Genomic DNA, 20663 nt, shown 5'->3' on the forward strand with positions numbered 1-20663 from the left:
GAGGAGGGGAGAGAGAAGGAAGGGGTTTAGGGTTCCTTAATGAAATAACAAGCCCTGATTAAGGATGGTGGGGAAATTCAATTTGGTTTGCATTGAAAGGCGATTCAGCCCAATTCGTGCATGAGAACCGAAACACACATCCAACCTTTTGAAATTTGCACTTCTCTCAATTTCGCAGTGCGGTCCTCCGGGCAAGTCATGTGTACAAAAATGCATGAGCTAAGGTAAATACTGCCTTTAAAAATGCATATACTGGTGAAAATAACAGGAAAAAACTCATTATCTCAGGGAAAATACAAATACAGTGGTATATTGGTTCTCGAGCGTAACAAAAACAACAACAACAATAATAATAATTTATTATTTATACCCCGCCCATCTGGCTGGGTTTCCCCAGCCACTCTGGGCAGCTTCCAACTGAATATTAAAAACAGTACAGCATCAAACATTAAAAACTTCCCTAAAGAGGGCTGCCTTCAGATGACTTTTAAAAGTAAAATAGTTGTTTATTGCTTTGACTTTGCTTTGACTTTCCGTTCGACTTCCAAAATGTTCGAAAACCAAGGTGCAGGCGTCCTGGAAACAATAGCTGACAGCTGCATTGGATGTTCGGCTTCCGAAAAACATTCAAAAACTGGAACACTTACTTCTGGGTTTTCGTGGTTCGGGAGCCGAAATGTTCGCGTACTGAGGCGTTCGAGAACCAAGGTTCCATTATATTAGGAAAAGTATACATTGCTCAAATGTGTTACTACCCAAAATATATTTACATAGAATGGGAGCTGATGTGTTGTGGTGCAGTGGTTAAGGTGTTGGAGTAAGGCCTGGGTTCAAATCTCCACTTAGCTGTAAAGCTCATTGGGTGGCCTTGGGCGGTGACAGTCTCTTAGCCTAACCTACCTCCCAGGGTTCTTGTGAGAACAAACTAGAGAGGGGGAGAATCACGTAACCACCTTGAGCTCCTTGGAGAAAAGGTGGGATACAGATAATAATAATAATAATAATAATAATAATAATGGTAATAACACGTAACATTGTAAAAAAATATGTAGGAGAAATTTGCACTATATTGCTCTTGAATTTTCACGAGGACTTAAAAAAAATCACAAACTGATGAGAAAGCGTGGAGAACTGAGCTTAAAATTGGGTTTTTGTTTTTTTTTAAAGAGAAATTTAAATGGACATATGCCTACATCCCTAGCCCTGATTCCCTAATTTCACAAATATTAGCTGAATCCCACCCACCTACGCTCTTATTATTATTATCAACAATATTTTTATTATTAACCATGCTATTAGAAATCGCTGACACAGCCAGTTTGGGTGCTGTGGTTGGAGCGTTTGACTCAGCTGGGAGAAACCTAGGTTGAAACTCCTCCCCTTGAAACATTCTGGGTGATCAAAGGCCAGTATGTATTTCTCTTAGCCTAACTCAGCAGTTCTCAACCTGTGGGTCCCCAGATGTTGTTGGACTACAACTCCCATCATCCCTGAGCTCTGGCACTGTTAACTAGGGGTGATGGGAGTTGTAGTTCAACAACATCTGGGGACCCACGGTTGTTGTAAGGACAAAATGTGTGCAGAAAAACACACACTCACACATACCCAATAACCCAGCCCTTCCACTTTGAGGACAAGGTGGAATAAAGAGAAATTAAGATAGTAATTACAGTCACTACATTTGCTTTGATGCAGAGGATTTTGGGCTTCTGTGGTGGAAAAGTAGCCACCCCGCTATCCTTCTTCAGCTGTGATGCTTACCTGTGAGACAGGCGAAGACTAGAAGTGATGCTAGGAACAGAACAGCCTCAAATTTAACCCCTCCATCTAGTCTAGCACCCTGGTGGAGGAGAACATTTCCCTCCTCTCTACTTGTCAGATCAATGTGAGAGCAATGTTGTCCTCCGGAATGTTGCTGGACTCCAGTTCCCATCAGCCCCAGGCAGCATGGCCTGTGGTCAGGAATGATGGGATCTGTAGTCCAAAATACCTCTTGAGATAAAACATCTGAAGAACTGAGAGCAGGCAGTAGCCCTCCCTCCTGATCTGGTCTGCCTTGATCAGCTGAGGTTGTGGTATGTGTTGAACAGCCACACGCAAAAGTGTAGTGTCCCTTCGTGATCCAGCCACACCCTTTATAAGATTGTGCAGCTTTCCAAGTTAATACAGTAATCTTATAATTATGCAACAATAATAATTAGGGATGCATTGCATCGCTCAGTGCAGATCTCCACGTGTTCCACTTGAGCTAGATCTATTTTCTGTGCACGTACATTGGCAAATGATTTGGAATGCTCCAATATCTTATTCTGGAGTGGCTTAAGCTGCACATTTCATTGTACACAACAGAACTTGTGCACCATTCCCTTGAAGCTGAAGCACCTTGAGTTTTCAGTGCTCCTAAACACTTAGCTTTGGAGCAGATAGTGGCTAAAAAAATCTTCCCTTTCATGCTGACAGGGTGGTTTTAGGTCGGTGGAGACAGGGACCTTGCTGCTGAAAGAGTAATGGGTCTTTGACCCCAACCCACCCTGCTACCTTGGATCACTAGATCACTGGTTAGACCCACTGCAAGCATATGGCCAGAGGGTTGGCGGAAGCTGAACAATGGTTAGCCACCTCTACCCTGGTTGAATAACTAAACCTGGAGGTATATGCTAGCTGACAGGTGGCCAGAGAAAGAATACTAGTTTTGAGAACTGAGCTGTTCCTGCTCACCCATCCTTGCATCAAAACCTTGCATTTTTTTGTGATGATACAATGGGATGCATCCTGGCACCATAAGCACAGTTTTTCAATGACCACGTCTAGATCTTGAATGGCAACCAAGCCACTAAGTGCCACTCAATTATTACACTGAAAGCAAGCACTGAGTTAAGCATCCTGATAGCATCACCTTAGGGTTTGCACCCTAAAGGCATTTCCTTGGAAGTGTGTTTGGTGGCAACCTAAACAAATTTAGCTGGATCTGGCCATCACAGAAGGTCCAGAAGAACTGTGTTCTCTTCTGAGCAGCGACATGGACACGAGAGGTGCCTACAATGTGTGTCAAAGGGCAAGGAGGTTTTGGAGAGGCTGTGACGGAGGTGACCTGATGCTCTGAGGTCTCTGGGGGTGGCCCAGCCCTGCTTAATCTACGTACATCCTTCCCGAAACATTTCCCAGCCCAAGGGAGTAGACAGAAAAATCTCGGAGGAGAGAACAAGGAACCGAGAGTGTGCTGGGGAATGGCGCATCGCCAAAGCATGCAGGACCAGCCAGCCGGCATTCCTCTGCTATGGAGAGGAAGAGGCCGGCCCCAGATGAACAGTCAGCCCACGCGAATCCAGAGGAAGGAGGAGAGAGAGGGAAAGAAAGAAAGAGAGATGGGGAAAGCCACTGCTTGCCCTTGAGCACCAGAACCTTGTTCCAGGAAATTCCTCACAAGCAGTGCTCCCAGTCTGACACAGGCACAGAAGGAACGGGTGTGCATTATCTGGGACCTATCCAGATGCCTCCCATTCTGACCCAGAAACCCAGGTCTCCATGGGAGCACAGGCAGAATATGCTTTATAGAGAGTTAGGCCACTGGGTCCATCTAGGTCAGCGGTGTCTACATGGCAGTGCTCCTGGGAAAGGCGCTCTGTACATGTTCATCAAGCGGAACTCTCTTGTTTCAAAGACCCCAGGATGTGCCAGGGCATTGAAAACCGGTTTGGAAGCCAACAAACCTTGGAAAAATTAAACCCTGCAGCTACCTTTCCTGCAGCGCCACTGGGCTGGGAAAGGACTCATGATGCCCCAACTCCCTGCCCAAGTATATAGGCAGTTCCTTGTATTGGGAATGGTTTTGGCGCAGACCGCGGACCCCATAATCAAGATTTATCCAACTGTAGGATGCAGGGCAAGGGACGCGGTTGGCGCTGTGGGTTAAACCACAGAGCCTAGGACTTGTCGATCAGAAGGTTGGCGGTTTGAATCCCCGCAACGGGGTGAGCTCCCATTGCTCGGTCCCTGCTCCTGCCAACCTAGCAGTTCGAAAGCACGTCAAAGTGCAAGTAGATAAATAGGTACCGCTCCGGCGGGAAGGTAAACAGCGTTTCTGTGCGCTGCTCTGATTCTCCAGAAGCGGCTTAGTCATGCTGGCCACATGACCCAGAAGCTGTACGCCGGCTCCCTCAGCCAATAAAGCGAGATGAGCGCCGCAACCCCAGAGTCGGCCACGAGTGGACCTAATGGTCAGGGGTCCCTTTACCCCTTTACCTTTAGGATGCAGGGCATAATGTAAAACCAGCTTGAGTTTCATTGCCAGGGGCTGGACAAGATGACCGCTTGTGTCCCCCTTCTGATTCTACTGTTCCATGATTCTATGACTATGGGGCAGCTCTGCAACTCGTGGTTTAAAAACCAAACACTGATTAATTAAATAATAACAACAACAACAACAACAACAACAACAACAACAACAACAACAACAACAACAACAACAATAATAGACATTTCCTTGCAAAATGAAACCCACTATGGCAGCAGCGAGGAGAGAAAAGCTCTCTCTCCAAACATGCCGCCAGCAGCAGCCACCTGGTTACAAATGGCTTTTCCTCCATCTCCCTCCCCTGTCCTGACAACTGAACTCTCCTTTCCCTTCCCCGGCCAGCTTGGATCACAGCTCCCTAGCTGGCCTCAGCTGCTGGAGCTCAGCAAGCGGCGCCAAGGAGGTTTCAAGCTGCCTGTGGGGAGAGAGGCACGGACAACTCTTACATAACATGCCCAGCTCCATTCATCGACCGAACAAAGGGGCTGACCTGCCCTGAGCCACAGGTGCCGCGGCGGAAGGGAGTCTGTTACGTAACGGCGTGGAACAAAGGCGCTCCCCGAAGGGCAGTGGCCCAACGAGGTCAAAACGGTCCCGGCTTCGCGGAGGGAGCGAAGCCACGTGGAGAGGGGGAAAGACCTGGCGCCTGTCTGTCCCTCCCCCCCAAACATCCCATGAGATCCTTTTTGCATGCTCGGCTTTTATTCACTCTGAATAACTACCAACACTCTCCCAGCATTCAGAATGCAGATTCGCTCCTTCTCTCTCGCACACACTTTCACCCATAAATAAGCACTGAAAGGGTTTGAGCATGGGAGGAAAGGTCAAAAGGTGAAAGGTTAACTTCTCGGTTATCTTGAGAGCATGCCCTTTAATTTACTGGGGCTCTCTGTCCGGGGGTGAGATGGGGGGCAAAAAAAAACAGAACGCAGCAATTTCCAGTCTCCTCCCCAACTGTGCCCCTTCTTAGAAATGGAGACCCGGTGAGCAACACCCCAAAGGTTGGTCCCACAGCAGAAAACTCTTGGGACCTAAGTACCAGGAGTTAACAGCTTATTGCTTAATAGCGTAGGCTGCTCTTGCAAACTCCATCTTTTAGAGGAAAGGCGGAAGGTCTCCTTGTCACCTCTAGTTCTTGCAGAACTCCTGCTTTTTGACAGCGGGCGTCTGCACCCACACAACCGTCTTCTGCTCTAGCAGATAGTTAACTACCTCCCTACTTTTAGCTTCTCCCACCCACCCACCCATCTTTAAAGGTGCGATAAGAACAGGAACGAGGCGAATTCTGGCTTTGCTATGGGGTGGGCAGCACTCACACTTTAACCCCCTCCCAGGCTGAAAGCAGGGTTCAGCCTCCACACCAAGTCCACACAGTGATATCAGGAGCAGAGCAGAGACAAGGACCCAGGGCTCCTGCCAGGCAGCAACAGAGCGGACTGCTAAGATTGCTGAACTCATGCCCACCCAACACATGCAGTGCAAGGCCCACCTACCCACCCTGCGATTTGTGGCCGGTCCACCCGGCAAGGCAGGGGAAACCCCTAGCCAAACCCATCTTAGAAAATGCCATGAGGATGATGTGTGTGTTTGGGGTGAAGCCGAGCTGTACCTTGGTTTTATTGAGCACCAGACCCACAAAGGCAGAGACCAGCAGCGATCCTGGCATGGGCGTCTTGGTCCGCAGCTCCTTTGGCATGCCAGAGAAAGGCGAGACGGGGGGCTCTTCGGGGAGGGTGACCGTGTAGGAATTCCGCATGCTGCGAGGAGGCACCCCTCGCCTCTCTCCCCCCACAAGCTTCCTTCGGTAGGAGATCCAGGTGTGGAAAAAGGTGAGACTCAGACGGGTCTGCTCCTCTCAACCCCTTGCTCTGCCTGCTCAGACAGCAAGGCAGCGTTCCTCCAAAGCAGAGATGGACCCGGTGGAATAAAAGAGGGAGAGGAGCTGCTGAGTTTGGCGTGCCTTCTGCCCCAAGCAGAACCACAAGTGCTTCTTCTCCAGCAGGGAGGAAAAGTTTGGCAGGTTCTTCTGGCTGGACATGGAAGCGTGGCAGAGCGCGGGCGACCCTCCACACTGCGGCTCCGGCTCGCGTCTTTAAAATCCAGGGTCCGCCTCAAAGCTGTCACTCCAGGCAAAGCCGCCGCTGCTGCTTTCGCCTTCCCCGCTGCTGACGGCACCTGAATCACTCTGACATCAAGCAGGGGAGGTGGAACAGACGCCCAGGCAAGGCTGCACAGAAGAGGGCTCCCTCCAGGGAGGTACCGACGGCCAAGGCTGCAGGCAACTTTCTGCGCCGGGTGGGGAAGCCAAGGGGAAGTGTGACGGGTGGCTCTGCCTGGTCCTGCTGGGGTGCTCGAGCGTGGTAGCAACCCGGCTATGCAGGCGCAGCGATTTAAGGCACACACATACTCAGAGCAGGCACTGGGGGCGTGTAGAAGCCGATGAACTTCTCTTCCGGGTGGAACTATGACTCTCATCTCAGCCAGACTGAAATACTGTACTCAGTGCTATCCGTGACCTGTCTGCCTGTCTTTTTATTGGAGTCAGGGCCATAGCTGTCAACATTTTCCACTTTTTAAGGGAAATTCCCTTATTCCAATTAGAATTCCTCGCAGGAAAAGGGAAAAGTTGACAGCTGGCAGGGGAAGTATGTCGGAAGAACCCGTTTTTTTCACACGTCCCACAGCGAGGCGAAGTGACTTCTCTGAGTCCACATGGTGAGGCAATGGCGAATCTCAGAAGGAAAGTCGGTTGCCCTGGACAGAGTTGCTGCCAAAAGTGAGCCAACCGAGACCCCGCAGTGCCTCTTCCCCGAAGTAATGCCCACAGGTGGCATAGCTTCTCCCAGTGGCCCCCTCTTTCCCAGCCAGCACCTGAAACTACCCACATCCCAGTAGCGGGACAGAGAAAGAAGGGAGCTCTTTTGGTGCAATCTGGTTGTGCATTCTGCTGGTAGCCGAACTCCAATCCTGCCAAGGTGTCTAGTCTTTGAAGGGCAGAACAGTGGCATTGAGAAGGAGTACTCAAGAGACCACCCAGTCCAAACCATCTTGCACCCAAAGGCGTTCATTCACCAAGCCCGCCACAGATTAACTTTCCACACCACAGTGTGAATACTGCAGCAAGAGTGCTGAGGCGGCTGCTTTGAGACTCTTTTGTGGCTAGTTCCTCCGAACCTGTGTTCCCCACCCCCACCCCCAAACCACTTTGCTGATGTGGGTGGGAGAAGGAGGGGCAGAAAACTAAGGGGAAGAAAGAAAAAGGTTTTATGTGGGGGAACTGGAAGGAGAGAGCCCTGCAAACTCGAGGGAGCGCCTTTGTGACACCGGCAGCTGGCATGCCAATCCCCACCTGCCTCTGAGACCTATTTGCATGCACAGCAACCAACACACCTCACTTTTATTTCTTTTATCATTGAAACTTTTCAATAAAATATCAACATCGAAAATAAAAGGAAAGGAGCGATAGCCACTGAAGTACAAAAGGACAAGAAGGAATGCAGGGTATCCCAAGGCAAGCATTTGGGTGGCATTTTACCCACTTTGTGTAACACTAGCTGACCTCCAGATAATTTGCTGGTGTCAGCACTCTGCAAGGGGCTTGAGGTCTGATGCCAAATCCAGCACTGGCTTGGATTTCAATGACAAATATTTCCTCTGCAATGAAGCACCCTTAACGGAGTATCTACTGCCTGACAAGCATCCTTCTTTACACACAGAGAGAAACTGAGGCACAGAAATAAAAGGGGAAGCTCCGTGAAGGCGCAGCAACTACGCTGCCTAGGAACCCAGACTCTCCTGCAAAACCACATATTCCCCACAGCCATCGCAACAGGCCCATTGTCTGGTGACCTCTTAAAATTTCCAGACGGGACTGACCAAGTGCCTGACACAAATCTATAAATCCCCCGGCCAATGGTCAGATTGTCCCGCGGTAACTTTCCATTGTTTACGTCAGATGCTTTCAAGAGTCAGGATGAAGTTTTGGAAAGTTGCACTCGAGGTTGTTATTGCCACGTATCTATGCAGCCATAAAACCAAAGCATACGACCATAGGAAGAGTCTGCAGGATGAGGCCAGTCTAGCATCCTGTTCTCACAGTGGCCGACCAGACGCTTGTGCAAAACCCGCAAGCAGGATCTGAGCACAAAAGGACTCTCCCCTCCTGAGGTTTCCAGCAACTGGTATTCAGAAGCGCTGCTACCGCCAACCGTGAAGAAAAGAAAAGAATGAACAGCTTTCCTTTCCTCTTTAATAAATCAAGCACCGTTCATTCCTTTTTGCACTGTTTCCAACCTTCTTCCATCCTCCAACCAGATCTCTTTGTGCAGACGCTGCAAGGGAACTAACTTTAGCCTGGATGAGGTAGGGCTATTTTTGGTAGCGTTAAAAATAAACCCAGGGAGACATACATACATACATATATTGCAGCATTATTTATCTACAAGATTTGTAAGCCTTTCATCAGCATGACACTGTCACTCCAGGGAACGCAATCTGCAAACGCAGAGATAAAAGCACACGGGAATAGTAAGGAATTGGAATTGCTGACGCACGAGGATGGGCAAACGCTCCCATGCGTGCCCGGGACAGAGGTGATAGGAACGGCGCATTGTTACACCGCACACAGACCCAGGCGACAGCAGAAAACGTAATTACGGTTCTATAACTGTACCCAAATTGCTCTGCGCTCAGCGTGTTTTTGCAATCATGAACACAGTTGGAACGCAGGCAGGCTGCACACCCACACAGAGTTGAGAGTCCAGAAGTACACAGTGCCAACCCAGCATTCAGATATCAGGAGGCTGGGCAGGAAGACAGATAGAGGCGGCGGCGTTGAAATAACAGGGTCCAATCACCTATGGAAGCCCTTTTCATATGCAAGAGTGAGAAGCGTTCAGCTAGAGCACCTCGGTTAGAGAGTTGACTTTACCTCTCGCAATCACAGACACAGAGAAGCAGTGGCGTAGCATGGGTTGTCAGCACCCGGGGCAAGGCAAGTAATTTGCGCCCCCTAACCCGTGGATTTGCGCCCCCTAACCCTAACCCCCAGATGTTGCGCCCGGTGCGGCCGCCCCCCCCTGCACCCCCCACGCTATGCCACTGCAGAGAAGACACTTGTAGGGAAGAAAATAAGAAAGCTGTTTACTATAGGAAATGCCTAACTGGGGTGGCATGGCCCTGGGCACACAATTTTTGAGGAGGTGCAAACCAGGCGCCCCCAGTGGGCTGGGGCTCTTCTCCGCTCGCCAAGGGCTGTATTAGCTGCCCAGGCTCCCCCCTGCGTGAGCAGGCAGGCAGTCCAGCTTGGCCCCACTTTGGTCCTGCGGGGGTGGTTTGCTCCGGTGGCAGGGGCTGGGCTGGCACCCCTGCCTGGCACCCACCCACCCTTGGCTCCAGCAACTGGCACAATGCCATTGTGTCTAACGTGAATAGAACTGTTTCTCGCTCTAGTCTGATCAACTAGTCTAGAGGACAGCACGGCAGCCATGCTTGTGCCTTTCCTTTCTCAGAGGATAGCTACAGATGACCTCTCACCTTGAGGTCTGAGAGAGAAGAGTGAGGAGGAGGAGGAGGAAATGGCAAGCAGGATGCAGCCTAAGACTTATCAGTCCAATCAACAAGGTGATGGAGAAGTAAGGCACTAGGTTAAAGGTACAGAAATAGTCTGGGGACCTGCCTTAACCATATGCAAACCGCTCTTCCGCAAGCTGAGTTGCACCCAAACTTCCAACAGGAGGTTTCCAGGTTATCGCTGTTTCCAGATGGGATTCTAAGCTCTTCCGCAATTCCTCTTGTCCTGGGCCCTAGAGAGCGCAGATCCAAGTGTATTTTGTTCTCCCCCTGCTTTCTGGACATGGCTTCGAGTGGTTTTGCCTTTGCTCCCTGGAAAACCCGCTCCTTAGCGCTCCATGAGAACTAACAGCGGCAATCTGCAGAAAACCAGATTGTTGTTTCGTTCCGGATTCGGCCCAAACTGTGGGTTTTCCCAGGGTGGGGGAAAGAGGTGAGGCAAATGGAGGTGTGGATAAGCCCTCAGTCCTATATTGGCAAACCCTGCTTCTGAAATTTTAGATGACTGGGAGGTTTTGCGCAACAAACTCGCTTTCCCCGGGAGATTGGGCTTTTTGCAATAAGCGAAGTGACGTGGGAATATACCAGAAAGCACAGGTAACACTTGCTTTGACGCAACACCATCTAATTTCTAATACTAATACTCATTCGTGAGAAAGGCTTCGGGTGTAAACACAAGGTAAAATCCATACCTGCTGCCTTGCAGGAACATCTTCGGGAGAATAAAAGGCTAAGGAGTAAACCCTACACAAATCAGAACAGACCCATGGAAGTCAATAGGCATGAATAACTTAGGTACATTCATTTCAATGGGTCTACTCTGTGCAGAACTCAGTTTAATGCAACCCATTGCTTATATATATGTGAATGTTTCATTAGCATTTTTAAAACGAACACAATTATTTTGTGTGTGTTTTTTCAGTACTGTAAATTGCTTTTAGGAAGCCTCAATCAATCAATCAATCAATCATTGCATTAATGCCCCCTAAGAGTATACCCACTGAAATGAAGAGACCCAAGTTAGCCATGTCGATTAATTTCAGTGAGTCTGACAAGCACCGGAAAAAACCTGGTGTCAAAAGACTCTTCTCTATTTGTCTGATTTTTCTTTTCTTTTTAAAAGGGCATTGAAGAGTCCTGTGTGATATGAAAGCTGCCACAGTTGGAGAAATGGAGGAAGGGGAGAGGGAGATACTTACTTTAATGGATTTGTGGCTTCTTTAAGCAGCTGCTGGGATGGCTCTCTGACCACCAGGGAAGGAGGAGGAGGCCTCCTCCAAGTGTCGGATAGCCAAGAATTCCTAGAAGCCAGTTTATGGATGGAGCACGAGGACAGCTGAATGCCTTCCTGCGGGCAGCAGCGGCCAAGGCAAGTGAGGGTTAGGGCAGACCTCAAATGGCCCCGGAGAGCCTGCGTGGCATGTTGCATGCCAAAGGTGCAGCCCCAGTTGTGCAGAAGAGGGAGTTTCAGCAGGGAGAAAAGTTCCAGCTGCTCTCAAATGACAGTTCCGAGGTTAGATTGCTGCAATATGCTCGGTGTGGAGGTGCCCTTGGTGGTAATTTGGAAACTGCAATGGGTTCAGAATGCAACGGCCAGGGCGACCGAGTGGAGCCAGCAGTTCGGATCACGTTGTCCTGAACTTGAGCTGGGTTGTAGCTCAGCAGCAGAGCAGCTGCTATGCAAGTGGAAGGTCCCAGGTTCAGTTCCTGGCATCGTTCAGCCCGGACATGGAGATCCAGCGCCGAGGGCCTTCTGGCGGTTCCATCATTGAGAGAAGTGAGGTTACAGGGAACCAGACAGAGGGCCTTCTCAGTAGTGGTGCCCGCCCTGTGGAATACCCTCCCTTCAGATGTCAGGGAAATAAGCAGCTATCTTATTTTTAAAAGACATCTGAAGGCAGCCCTGTTTAGGGAAGCTTTTAGTATTTAATGCTGTATTGTTTTTACAACTTGATTAGGAGCCGCCCAGAGTGGCTGGGGAGACTCAGCCAGATGGGCGGAGTATAAATTAATTATTATCATTATCATTATCATTATTGTTATCTCCAGGTAGAGCTGGGAGAGACTCCTGTCTGACATCCAGGAGGGTCACTTCCAGTCAGAGCAGCAAATAATAAGCTAGATGGGCCACACTGGTTGCCCATCTGTTTCAGGCCAAATTCAAGGTGCTGGTCTTAACCTTAAAAGTCTAACAGCCTAGTAATGTAGTATCTCAAGAATCACACATCCCTTTGGGATCCAAGCACGTTTTTCCATCTCTGGAGGGAATGCCCTCTCAGTCTCATTATTCCGGTCCCAAGGTTATCAAGAGAATATCTAAAACAATCAAATTTCAGGCTTCTGGACAACTGTCGTTACTCGGATATGTGGACGGACAACATGAAAGCTCTCAAGAACTTTTGACATGGATGCTAGTTGCAGCTAGGATTTCAATAGCCCAAACAATAGAAAACCTTGAAAAATCTACATTTGTCTTTGCCGTATAAGAACTTGCTGCGGGAAAAATAACACCTAAACTGATGGTCTCCAGGGGGAAAGAGGATCAAGAACACTCATAGGTCATCTAGTGGGATTTTATTTCTCATGCTTTCGACTCAGTTGACCAGCATTCACTGTCCATGCCAGAACAGGAAATATAGATATTTTGAGTTATATTGCTGTGTTACTATTCCTCCTCCTCCTCAGTATGATGGATGCTACTGTTCTTTTGGGTTGTTAGTAATGGTCATTATGCTTCAATTTAATTATAATTATAATCATCATCATCATCATCATCATCATCATCATCACATTCTCCTATATCTGCACAGTGTGCACTTCTTATCTATTTTCTTATTACCAGGTCTGTGGCTGTATAATAGCATTGGCTCTTCTGGCTTGTTTGTTTAATTATTTTCTGCCTTTCTTCTACCATGGTTCCCAAAAGGTCACCTATCCAGGCGCTGAGCAAGCCCCAGGCTGATACACAGCTGCAGGCAAGCACGACACATACAGAGCCTCCTTGGTGGTGGCTCCCAGAATTTGGTGTGGTCTCCCAAGAGAGGGCCTGCCCAGCTGCACTGCTACAATGAGAAGACGACTTTATTTCAGCAATGCATTTTTTTTGGGAGGGGGGGGGGGACTGGTGAAGGAAGAGGAGTGCGGGGGGAGCGTACCGCCCCTGGCAGCGCCATCCCGGTGGGGTGCCATCGCGGCTGCCCCCCGCCCACGCTGGGCACCATGCCCCCGGGACGCATGCCAGCCCTGCCCCACCTACTCTCCACCCCCCGGTGCCGGAGCATGAAGCTCCCCCATGGTCGGGTGTGTGTGTATGTGGCAACCATTTTAAATATGCTGTTGCAGCTGCCCTCATAAGCACTGTCGTAATTTTCTTGCTGTTTGCTGGATGACTTCTCTTGTTATTTGTTGGTAAGGATAGGGATGGAAATCCATTCGAAACAAATTTATATATGGAATTTAGCAACTCTGACCCAACCAAGCCTTGCCTGTATCAAATCTCTTCTTGCATCAAGCACCTGCTTATATCCGAGCCACCTGTGCACTGTCAATTTAAGCCCAATTATTTACGTGCAAAATCAAACGGAACAAAAATCCCTTATATTATGCGCATAAAAGAATCAAGCCCTGTGCAGTTTTGCATTTCTACAGCATAACTGAATATGCATTTTCATACAATTACATGCGTGGTTCTATGTATCTCTTTATGTGCTGACTACATCAGGAAACCTGGAGTGCATGTACGTACAATAATGTACATAGCGTTATACATTTATTTACATACAGTGGTAACTCAGGTTACATACGCTTCAGGTTACAGACTCCGCTAACCCAGAAATAGTGCTTCAGGTTAAGAACTTTGCTTCAGGATGAGAACAGAAATCGTGCTCCGGCGGCACAGCAGCAGGAGGCCCCATTAGCTAAAGTGGTGCTTCAGGTTAAGAACAGTTTCAGGTTAAGAATGGACCTCCGGAACGAATTAAGTACTTAACCTGAGGTACCACTGTATATGATTTCTTAACTGTCCTTCACCTGTCCTGGGACAGAGTACAACAATATAATATACAGATACAAAAACTATCTCTGTTCCAACTAGAGTAGAATATTATAATGCATACAATCATGCGAGAATTATTTGCATTTTCAGCAGAACATGCCAAAACCAAAACCAAACACCAAAACCACCCAGCCTTGATTCTTGTCGAGATCAAGATGGGAATTAGAAAAAAGGCAGTGCAGTCAAGCTCAACATTGAGGTTTTCAGAAAATTCTATCCCGACTGCCAATTATTTTATTTTATTTTTTGAAGCGGCCTTGGTCATTTTATAGAACGAGAGGGTGGAAAATGTTAGAATTAAAAGTAAATGATTAATCAAGGCAAGCTGGCTGCCATACAACTCCTGGGCAGCCCCAGTGCGGAAACTCTCAAAGCGGGGGGCTTCGTAGTGGCGCACACCCCTCTTGCAGTGGTGGTGGGGCGGATGCAGCAGTGACCAGGTGGCCTCAGGTTGCCCAAAGAACAGGCTGTGAGCTTCCTACTTGGCAACGGCCACCGGGTTCACCAGCCTGGGAGGTTGCAGATGGGTGATTAATGGGGCGAGAAATTTCCGGAAATTCCAGACGTCAGGAAGCAACGTGTGGAGAATTGCAAGCATGGGGGTGAGGTGAAGAGCTATCGGTGGATCCAAATGGGGGCTTGGCTCAAAGGCCAGATTGAGAGAGAGACCCCAGGGAAACATCAGAGAGCTACCCTGCAATGGGGCCGAGAAGCCATCCAAAGGCAAGAGAAACCTGAAGGCTGCTTTGCTTAACCCGTTTTTTTCTTCCTAAGTTACATGTCTCCTTTCTGTGTGCTCTCTGTTCCCACATTCCCAGCATGTTCGTACTCCTGTCTCAGCGACTTCTGCGCAGGCTTGGTTGTGCCCACAGGATGCAAGAGGGAAGGATACCCCCAAGGAGGCGCTCTGTGGAGAGCTGGCGTCCAGCACCAGGCCCGTTGGTGGAGCAACTCTGCGTTACAAAGATGTCTGCAAACGTGGCACGAAGGATGGCACCGTCAACCCTGCCTTGTGGGAATCCGTTACAGGCAACTGCAGTGCCTGGAGGCAGGCAGTCAAGTCTTGCATCTGAAGTGAGAGCTGGACCATCAAGAAGGCTGACCGCCGAAGAATTGATGCTTTTGAATTATGGTGCTGGAGGAGACTCTTGAGAGTCCCATGGACTGCAAAAAGATCAAACCTATTCATTCTTAAGGAAATCAGCCCTGAGTGCTCACTGGAAGGACAGATTGTGAAGCTGAGGCTCCAATACTTTGAGCACCTCATGAGAAGAGAAGACTCCCTGGAAAAGACCCTGATGTTGGGAAAGATGGAGGGCACAAGGAGAAGGGGACGACAGAGGACGAGATGGTTGGACAGTGTTCTAGAAGCTACCAGCATGAGTCTGACCAAACTACGGGAGGCAGTGGAAGACAGGAGTGCCTGGCGTGCTCTGGTCCATGGGGTCACGAAGAGTCAGACACGACTAAATGACTAAACAACAACAAACAACAAGCAGTGACCGGAGGAGAAATGGCCACTGGGAGGAGGACAGAGAGAAGAAATGCCATGGTGCATCTGCAGTGGAACAGCCGGACGTCTTCATCTGCCCCAGCTGCAACAAAACATGTCTCTCCTATATCGGTCTCTACAGCCACAGCAGGCGCTGCAACCGTCCAACAGCTTGACCTCACCCCCAAAGGCGCACTCCTCCATCGTCTCCCAAGATTGACAAATGTTAGCAAAAAAACAAGGATCTCCTCCCCTCTCACTTAGGAATGCAATTCTAATGTTATTTGCATCAAGATTATTTAACGGTTTGTATGGTATTATATATCGTATAGACCCACCTACTCCAGCACTGTGCTCCCACAATACCCTCTTGCCTCTCGCAATCCTGCAAGTGGGAACTGAGATCTTTCCCAACTTGTCATTCCCAGATATTGGCACTCAGAGCCATGATTCCTCTGACAGCATCTATTTTCATTGTTTTTTCTAAGCTGCCCAGAGGACTTTGGTCCACAGGCAGTCCAGAAATTAAACGAAATAAATAAATAGGAAGGAAGGAAGGAAGGAAGGAAGGAAGGAAGGAAGGAAGGAAAAAACACTACAAGTTATGTAGCTGCATGCTACAACTTCAGCAAACATCTAGTTTGGCCCTGAACAAAAATGAGGTAGAAACGGTGGTGTAGGACCTGTGATAGATCTTGTTCCCATATGCAGGTCATCACTTGATGTTGCAAGTCAGGGCAGAGTATCTAATTCATACTTTCCAACATCATACATGAAGTGACACACAGCCATCCTTAGAAATTCACACTTTCCTGAATTCCGCAGTGCTTGCTCTCCAGTCAAGTAACGTATACAAAATAAAATATGTGTATGTTAGGATAAAATGTGCTTATGTTAGTGAAAACGGCGTACAAAAATGCACTCTTATCGGAAGACACTGCTTTGCACAGATGTGTGCAAAAGGCGAAAACAGTGTACGTTAGGAGAAATGGGCACTGCTAGCAAGTTTTCATGGGGATTAAAAAAATAAAATAAAATTGCAAACTGATGTGGAAACAGGGAGAACGGAACTTAAGGTTGGAACTTAAGTCTGGAAGGTGAAATTGGCAAATTTGCCCATCACCAAAGTGATGAACACACCCTGCACACATCGGCCCCGACTGGCTGAGTGATGTGTGTACTTGGTGGCTGTGGTGCAGAGAATAAAGAGGGTAGGGATAAGAGGAGCTGAGGTCTTGGAGGTGCAGCAGAGCACTAGCGGGTTGAAGGAAAGCTTTGGAGACAAGACTGTGTGGCAAGCTAAGCCCTACTTATTTACCAAGGCCTTTAAACTCAATTTGGGCCCCATTTGGATCTATCCGTTTTTATGGTCAGCAGGCTTACTGATTTTAGTCTTCTGCTTGTGCTGTCGGTTTTAACTTTTCCAGTGGTTTTATCTATTTTGTTGTTTCAATTATCTACTGTACACCAGCCTTCCCTCACTAGGTGCCCCCTAGATGCTTTGGACTACAACTCCCATCAGCCCCAGCCCCGAAGCTGATGGGAACTGTTGTCTAAAAAAATCTGGAGAAGCCTGATCTACAGAGTGGTATTATTGGAATACCTGACCTGTCAATGGGCTCGGTGACCTTGTCAAATGAAGAAAGGACCTTGCCATATGGTTAAACCCAGCTCTCTTTTTGACAGGGGTGGGGAACTTTTTCCAACCCGAGGGCCACATTCTCTTCTGAGCAACCTTTCAGGGGCCACTTGCCCCTGGGTCTGAGGCTGCCTGCCCCTGCCTTACGAGAACAGAGGCAACCCATGCGTGCTGGGCTGGGAGAGCAAAATGCCAACATTCCCTCCTAGCTCAGATCAGATGCAAGAAACAAGCCTAGGCTGACACTGGAAAAGATTGCTCCTCTTCAAAAGTGGTCCTGTTTTCAGCTGCGGAGTCTCATGCCAACAAGTGCCTCTCGTTCTGCCCCACCCCAAGATGGCAAAGTCCCAGCCTCCCTCCCTCCCTGGGGTGGCTTAATATAGGAGCAGCTCTGGAAGGCAATTCTTCTGGGTCACTTGGGGTTATGGCAGCCCAGTCCAAATGCCCTCTGCATGCTTCTTGGTTGAGCTATTTGGTAACTGAATACAGGCATGCCCTGGGGTTACAGAGAGGGGAGCTTAATGATCCCTGCTGCTATTTGCTGGTCTTGGGTTTTCAGTCAGGCAGCAAAATAAGAACCGTTATAGAAATGGATTGGTTAAGTTGCAATGCAAATTCCCGAAGAGCGTGTGTGTGTGTTTTATGGGAGTGTGTGGCCGGGACTGTGTTCCGTGCCATTAAACTGACAGCGGTGTGGGGTCACACCAGTCACATGGGATTTGCAGTGCGTTCACACTGCCAGGTTACTACAACCACCGGATGTGGCACATGACTGGCTAAAAATTATTCCTTTCCCCCCAAAGATACTTGAAAGAGATGATGCAAGAGCTTAAGAAGAACACTACAGCATCTGGCTCTGACTTCCATCTCCCACAAAGACCCAGGTAGTATGGCCAATGGTTAGGGGATGATGGGAGTTGTAGTCCAATAACACCAGCAGGACAGCAGGGTGGGGAAGACTGTCTGCACCATATGAAGAAGGAATTTACAGGATGTGTGTAGAGATGGGTGTGACTGCTTCTGGGGTGAAAAGTGAAGGAAGAGGGTCCTTTTTATAACAACGGCATCCCCCAAAGGCTCCTCTGTTCTTGAACCTCATGTCCCACAAAGGCACAAAACCAGGGCCGGGCCTGTTCGTGAGGCAGACTGAGGCAGCTGCCTCATGTGGTGGAATCCAAGGATCATCTCTGCTGGTACCCGGCTGCTGCCGCCGCCAAGGAAGCGAGGAGATGTGGCTGTGTCGGTTTCCGGGTTCCAGTGAGAGCCCTGCGAGATCGCACAGAGGCCTTGCGAAATCTCACCAGAACCCAGAAGCTGCAGCCATGCAACCCTAGGAAGCAGCAAGGGGTGGTACACACACAAGGCGGCAATTTCCTGTTTTGCCTCAGGTGGCAAAATGGGACATGCTACCCCTGAACACACCTGTATCTATTAGGGCAGGGGGAAGGAACATGTGGCCCTCTACTTGTTGGAAGCTGGACTCCAACTCCCCCAGCCAGCATGGCCAGTGGTCAGAGCAACATCTGCAGGGCCGCACGTCCCCCATGTACATAGCTGTCAACTTTCAGATTTGGAAATAAGGGATCAGCAGCCTCACCTGTCCCGGGGACAGTCTACGGGATATCTAACAATCCGGGATAGCAGCGGGAAACGGTGCTGGAATAAGGGGATTTCCCGCAAAAAAAGGGAAGGTTGACTGCAATGCCCATGTATCCCAGCATGTTTCAAAAACCAGGCTTCTTCGAGACAATGCATGTCGTCCTCCAACTTATCCGCCTCTAAATCAGTGGCTATATTTGCATGAAGGTTCTGGTAGGCCCATCGTGCTAGGGAAGAATGCAATGGGTTTTCCTCCTATCATCTGGGACTCTGCTCTGCTGATTCTTACGTTGCATGCCAGGCACGCATATAGGTAGGAAGGGATGACAGAGAATTCCAACAAGAACAGAAATGTTGAGTGGAAACGGCCGATGTTTGCTTATTCATCCCGTGTCCACAATGGAAATCAACCCGGAGAACATGACTAATATTCGCTGATAGCTTGCGTCGCTTTCAGTTCTCAAACGACATGTAACAGATTGCCTCCAATCCTAGTGAATAGGCATACCAAGTCAGTGGGATATCGGGGCAGACAAAATCCCCCGTTATCCACGCTGCCTCATACTCTTGCGCCTGCTCCCGTCTCGAGGCTCTGCACGGTGAAAGAAATAACCGCTTGCCCGGGGACCCTCAGGAGCACCCCAGCTGCTTTGCTGGCCTTCTCGGTGTCTGTCCCAGACGGAGCCAGATGGTGCGCCGCGTGCCCATGTGAAGGAGGCGTGTGCAATGCCAGCTGGGAGGCCGACAGCCCCTCCCACCCAGCAGCCAAGCCCAGTGTTTGGTCAGGGACAGCTGACGCCAGGCCAGCGGAAGGAGGAGTAGAGAGGGAGGAAGAGGCAAGAATTTCTGAGTGAAGGAGAGAGGGGGGATTTAGGGATGGGAGAGGAGAGAGGAGCTCCCTGCCCCCCTAAAGAATAGCTGCCTCCTTAAAGAAGATATGCCTGCAAAAACTGACTGATTTGGAGGATTAGACCCCAAACTGGCATTTATTGAAACGGTAATATTCAAAAGCCAATGGAGGGGACGTTTCACCTTCCCAGGACATTCTGGGTCCTTTTTGTGATTATTTGTGCTTTCAGTACTGCTTGCAGCTGCAAAAGTTCCTGCTTTGCTTGCAATTGGTCCATCTCCTGCAGCTCCCAGCTGATATTCCATGACATTTCATACCACCAACTGTTACAGTGCTGGCTGGGGCTGGTGTGAGCTGTGGTCCAAAACTCTAGGTTTAGGAAGGCTGGAATAAGCGGTGAGCTTCAAAATCCTACAACCCCCCCCAATTAAATAATAATAATTTTGGGTTGTTCTCAGAGTGCTGGCATGGGGTGTGAAGAAGAGGAACAGCGCTGGCATTGGGTGGGCGGTTAGCGACAGAGATTTTGCCAGGGTTCAGGTTTGGCTTAGAGTCCTGCCACCAGCTCCCTGGAAAGACCACCTGCTCCTTAATTTTATGTGATGGGGGCCAGGTTGCATTTCCCCCCAGTAGTGAGAGGAAAGGCACTCTGCACATGCTCAGAGGTACTTTCACCTTTGCTATTACTTCATACCTGCATCTTCAATGGTGGGGAGGGGCATGGCTACAGATTGGGATGTGGGCAGGGAGGCGTCAAGTTGGCAGAACTAGGGGGGGCACCCGAACCAGGAGCAATGGTTGCTTCTGGACTAGAGGCTACAAGCTCTAGGCTTCAGATACACATTGCTTGAGAAGCGCTGCAATCTCTGCCCTTGCAGGAGTAACAATGGAAGAAGATTCCTGCATTTCAGGGGGTTGGACTACATTGTCTCTTGGGGTTCCCCTTCCACCTTCACGATTCTATAATTCTAGGTATCGCTCCCTGTTCTGCCCTGCCTTTGTCGCATGCGGCACGAGTTCACCTACCAAACAAAAGCTACGTTATCCATCTCACGGTCTGCTGTGGCGAAACGTGATTAATTAGCATAAACAATGTTATTCTACCGCATTCATTTTACCCAATCTGTGCACCAAAGTAGTGGAGCCCTAAAATGGGGGGGGGGG

The 20663-nt window shown here is 49.1% G+C and overlaps 2 protein-coding genes across 9 annotated transcripts in view; both read right to left on the minus strand.

The window, feature by feature from the left end:
- Nucleotides 1-20663, minus strand: part of C1QTNF5 (C1q and TNF related 5) — a 201947-nt gene that overhangs the window by 66837 nt on the left and 114447 nt on the right. The window lies entirely within an intron of this gene.
- Nucleotides 1-20663, minus strand: part of USP2 (ubiquitin specific peptidase 2) — an 80360-nt gene that overhangs the window by 23089 nt on the left and 36608 nt on the right. Inside the window, exon 1 of one of the 8 annotated variants that reach the window (XM_083481040.1) lies at nucleotides 5904-6486. The exons of the other annotated variants lie outside the window; for them this stretch is intronic. Within the exon in view, the coding sequence (XP_083337166.1) occupies nucleotides 5904-6050 (147 nt within the window). The 5' untranslated portion in view covers nucleotides 6051-6486. Of the gene's footprint in view, nucleotides 1-5903; nucleotides 6487-20663 lie in introns of those variants that run through there. 8 annotated transcript variants of the gene reach the window in all.

This window comes from Podarcis liolepis (assembly GCF_965112155.1).
Source record: "Podarcis liolepis genome assembly, chromosome: 16".
NCBI classification, from domain to species: domain Eukaryota; kingdom Metazoa; phylum Chordata; class Lepidosauria; order Squamata; family Lacertidae; genus Podarcis; species Podarcis liolepis.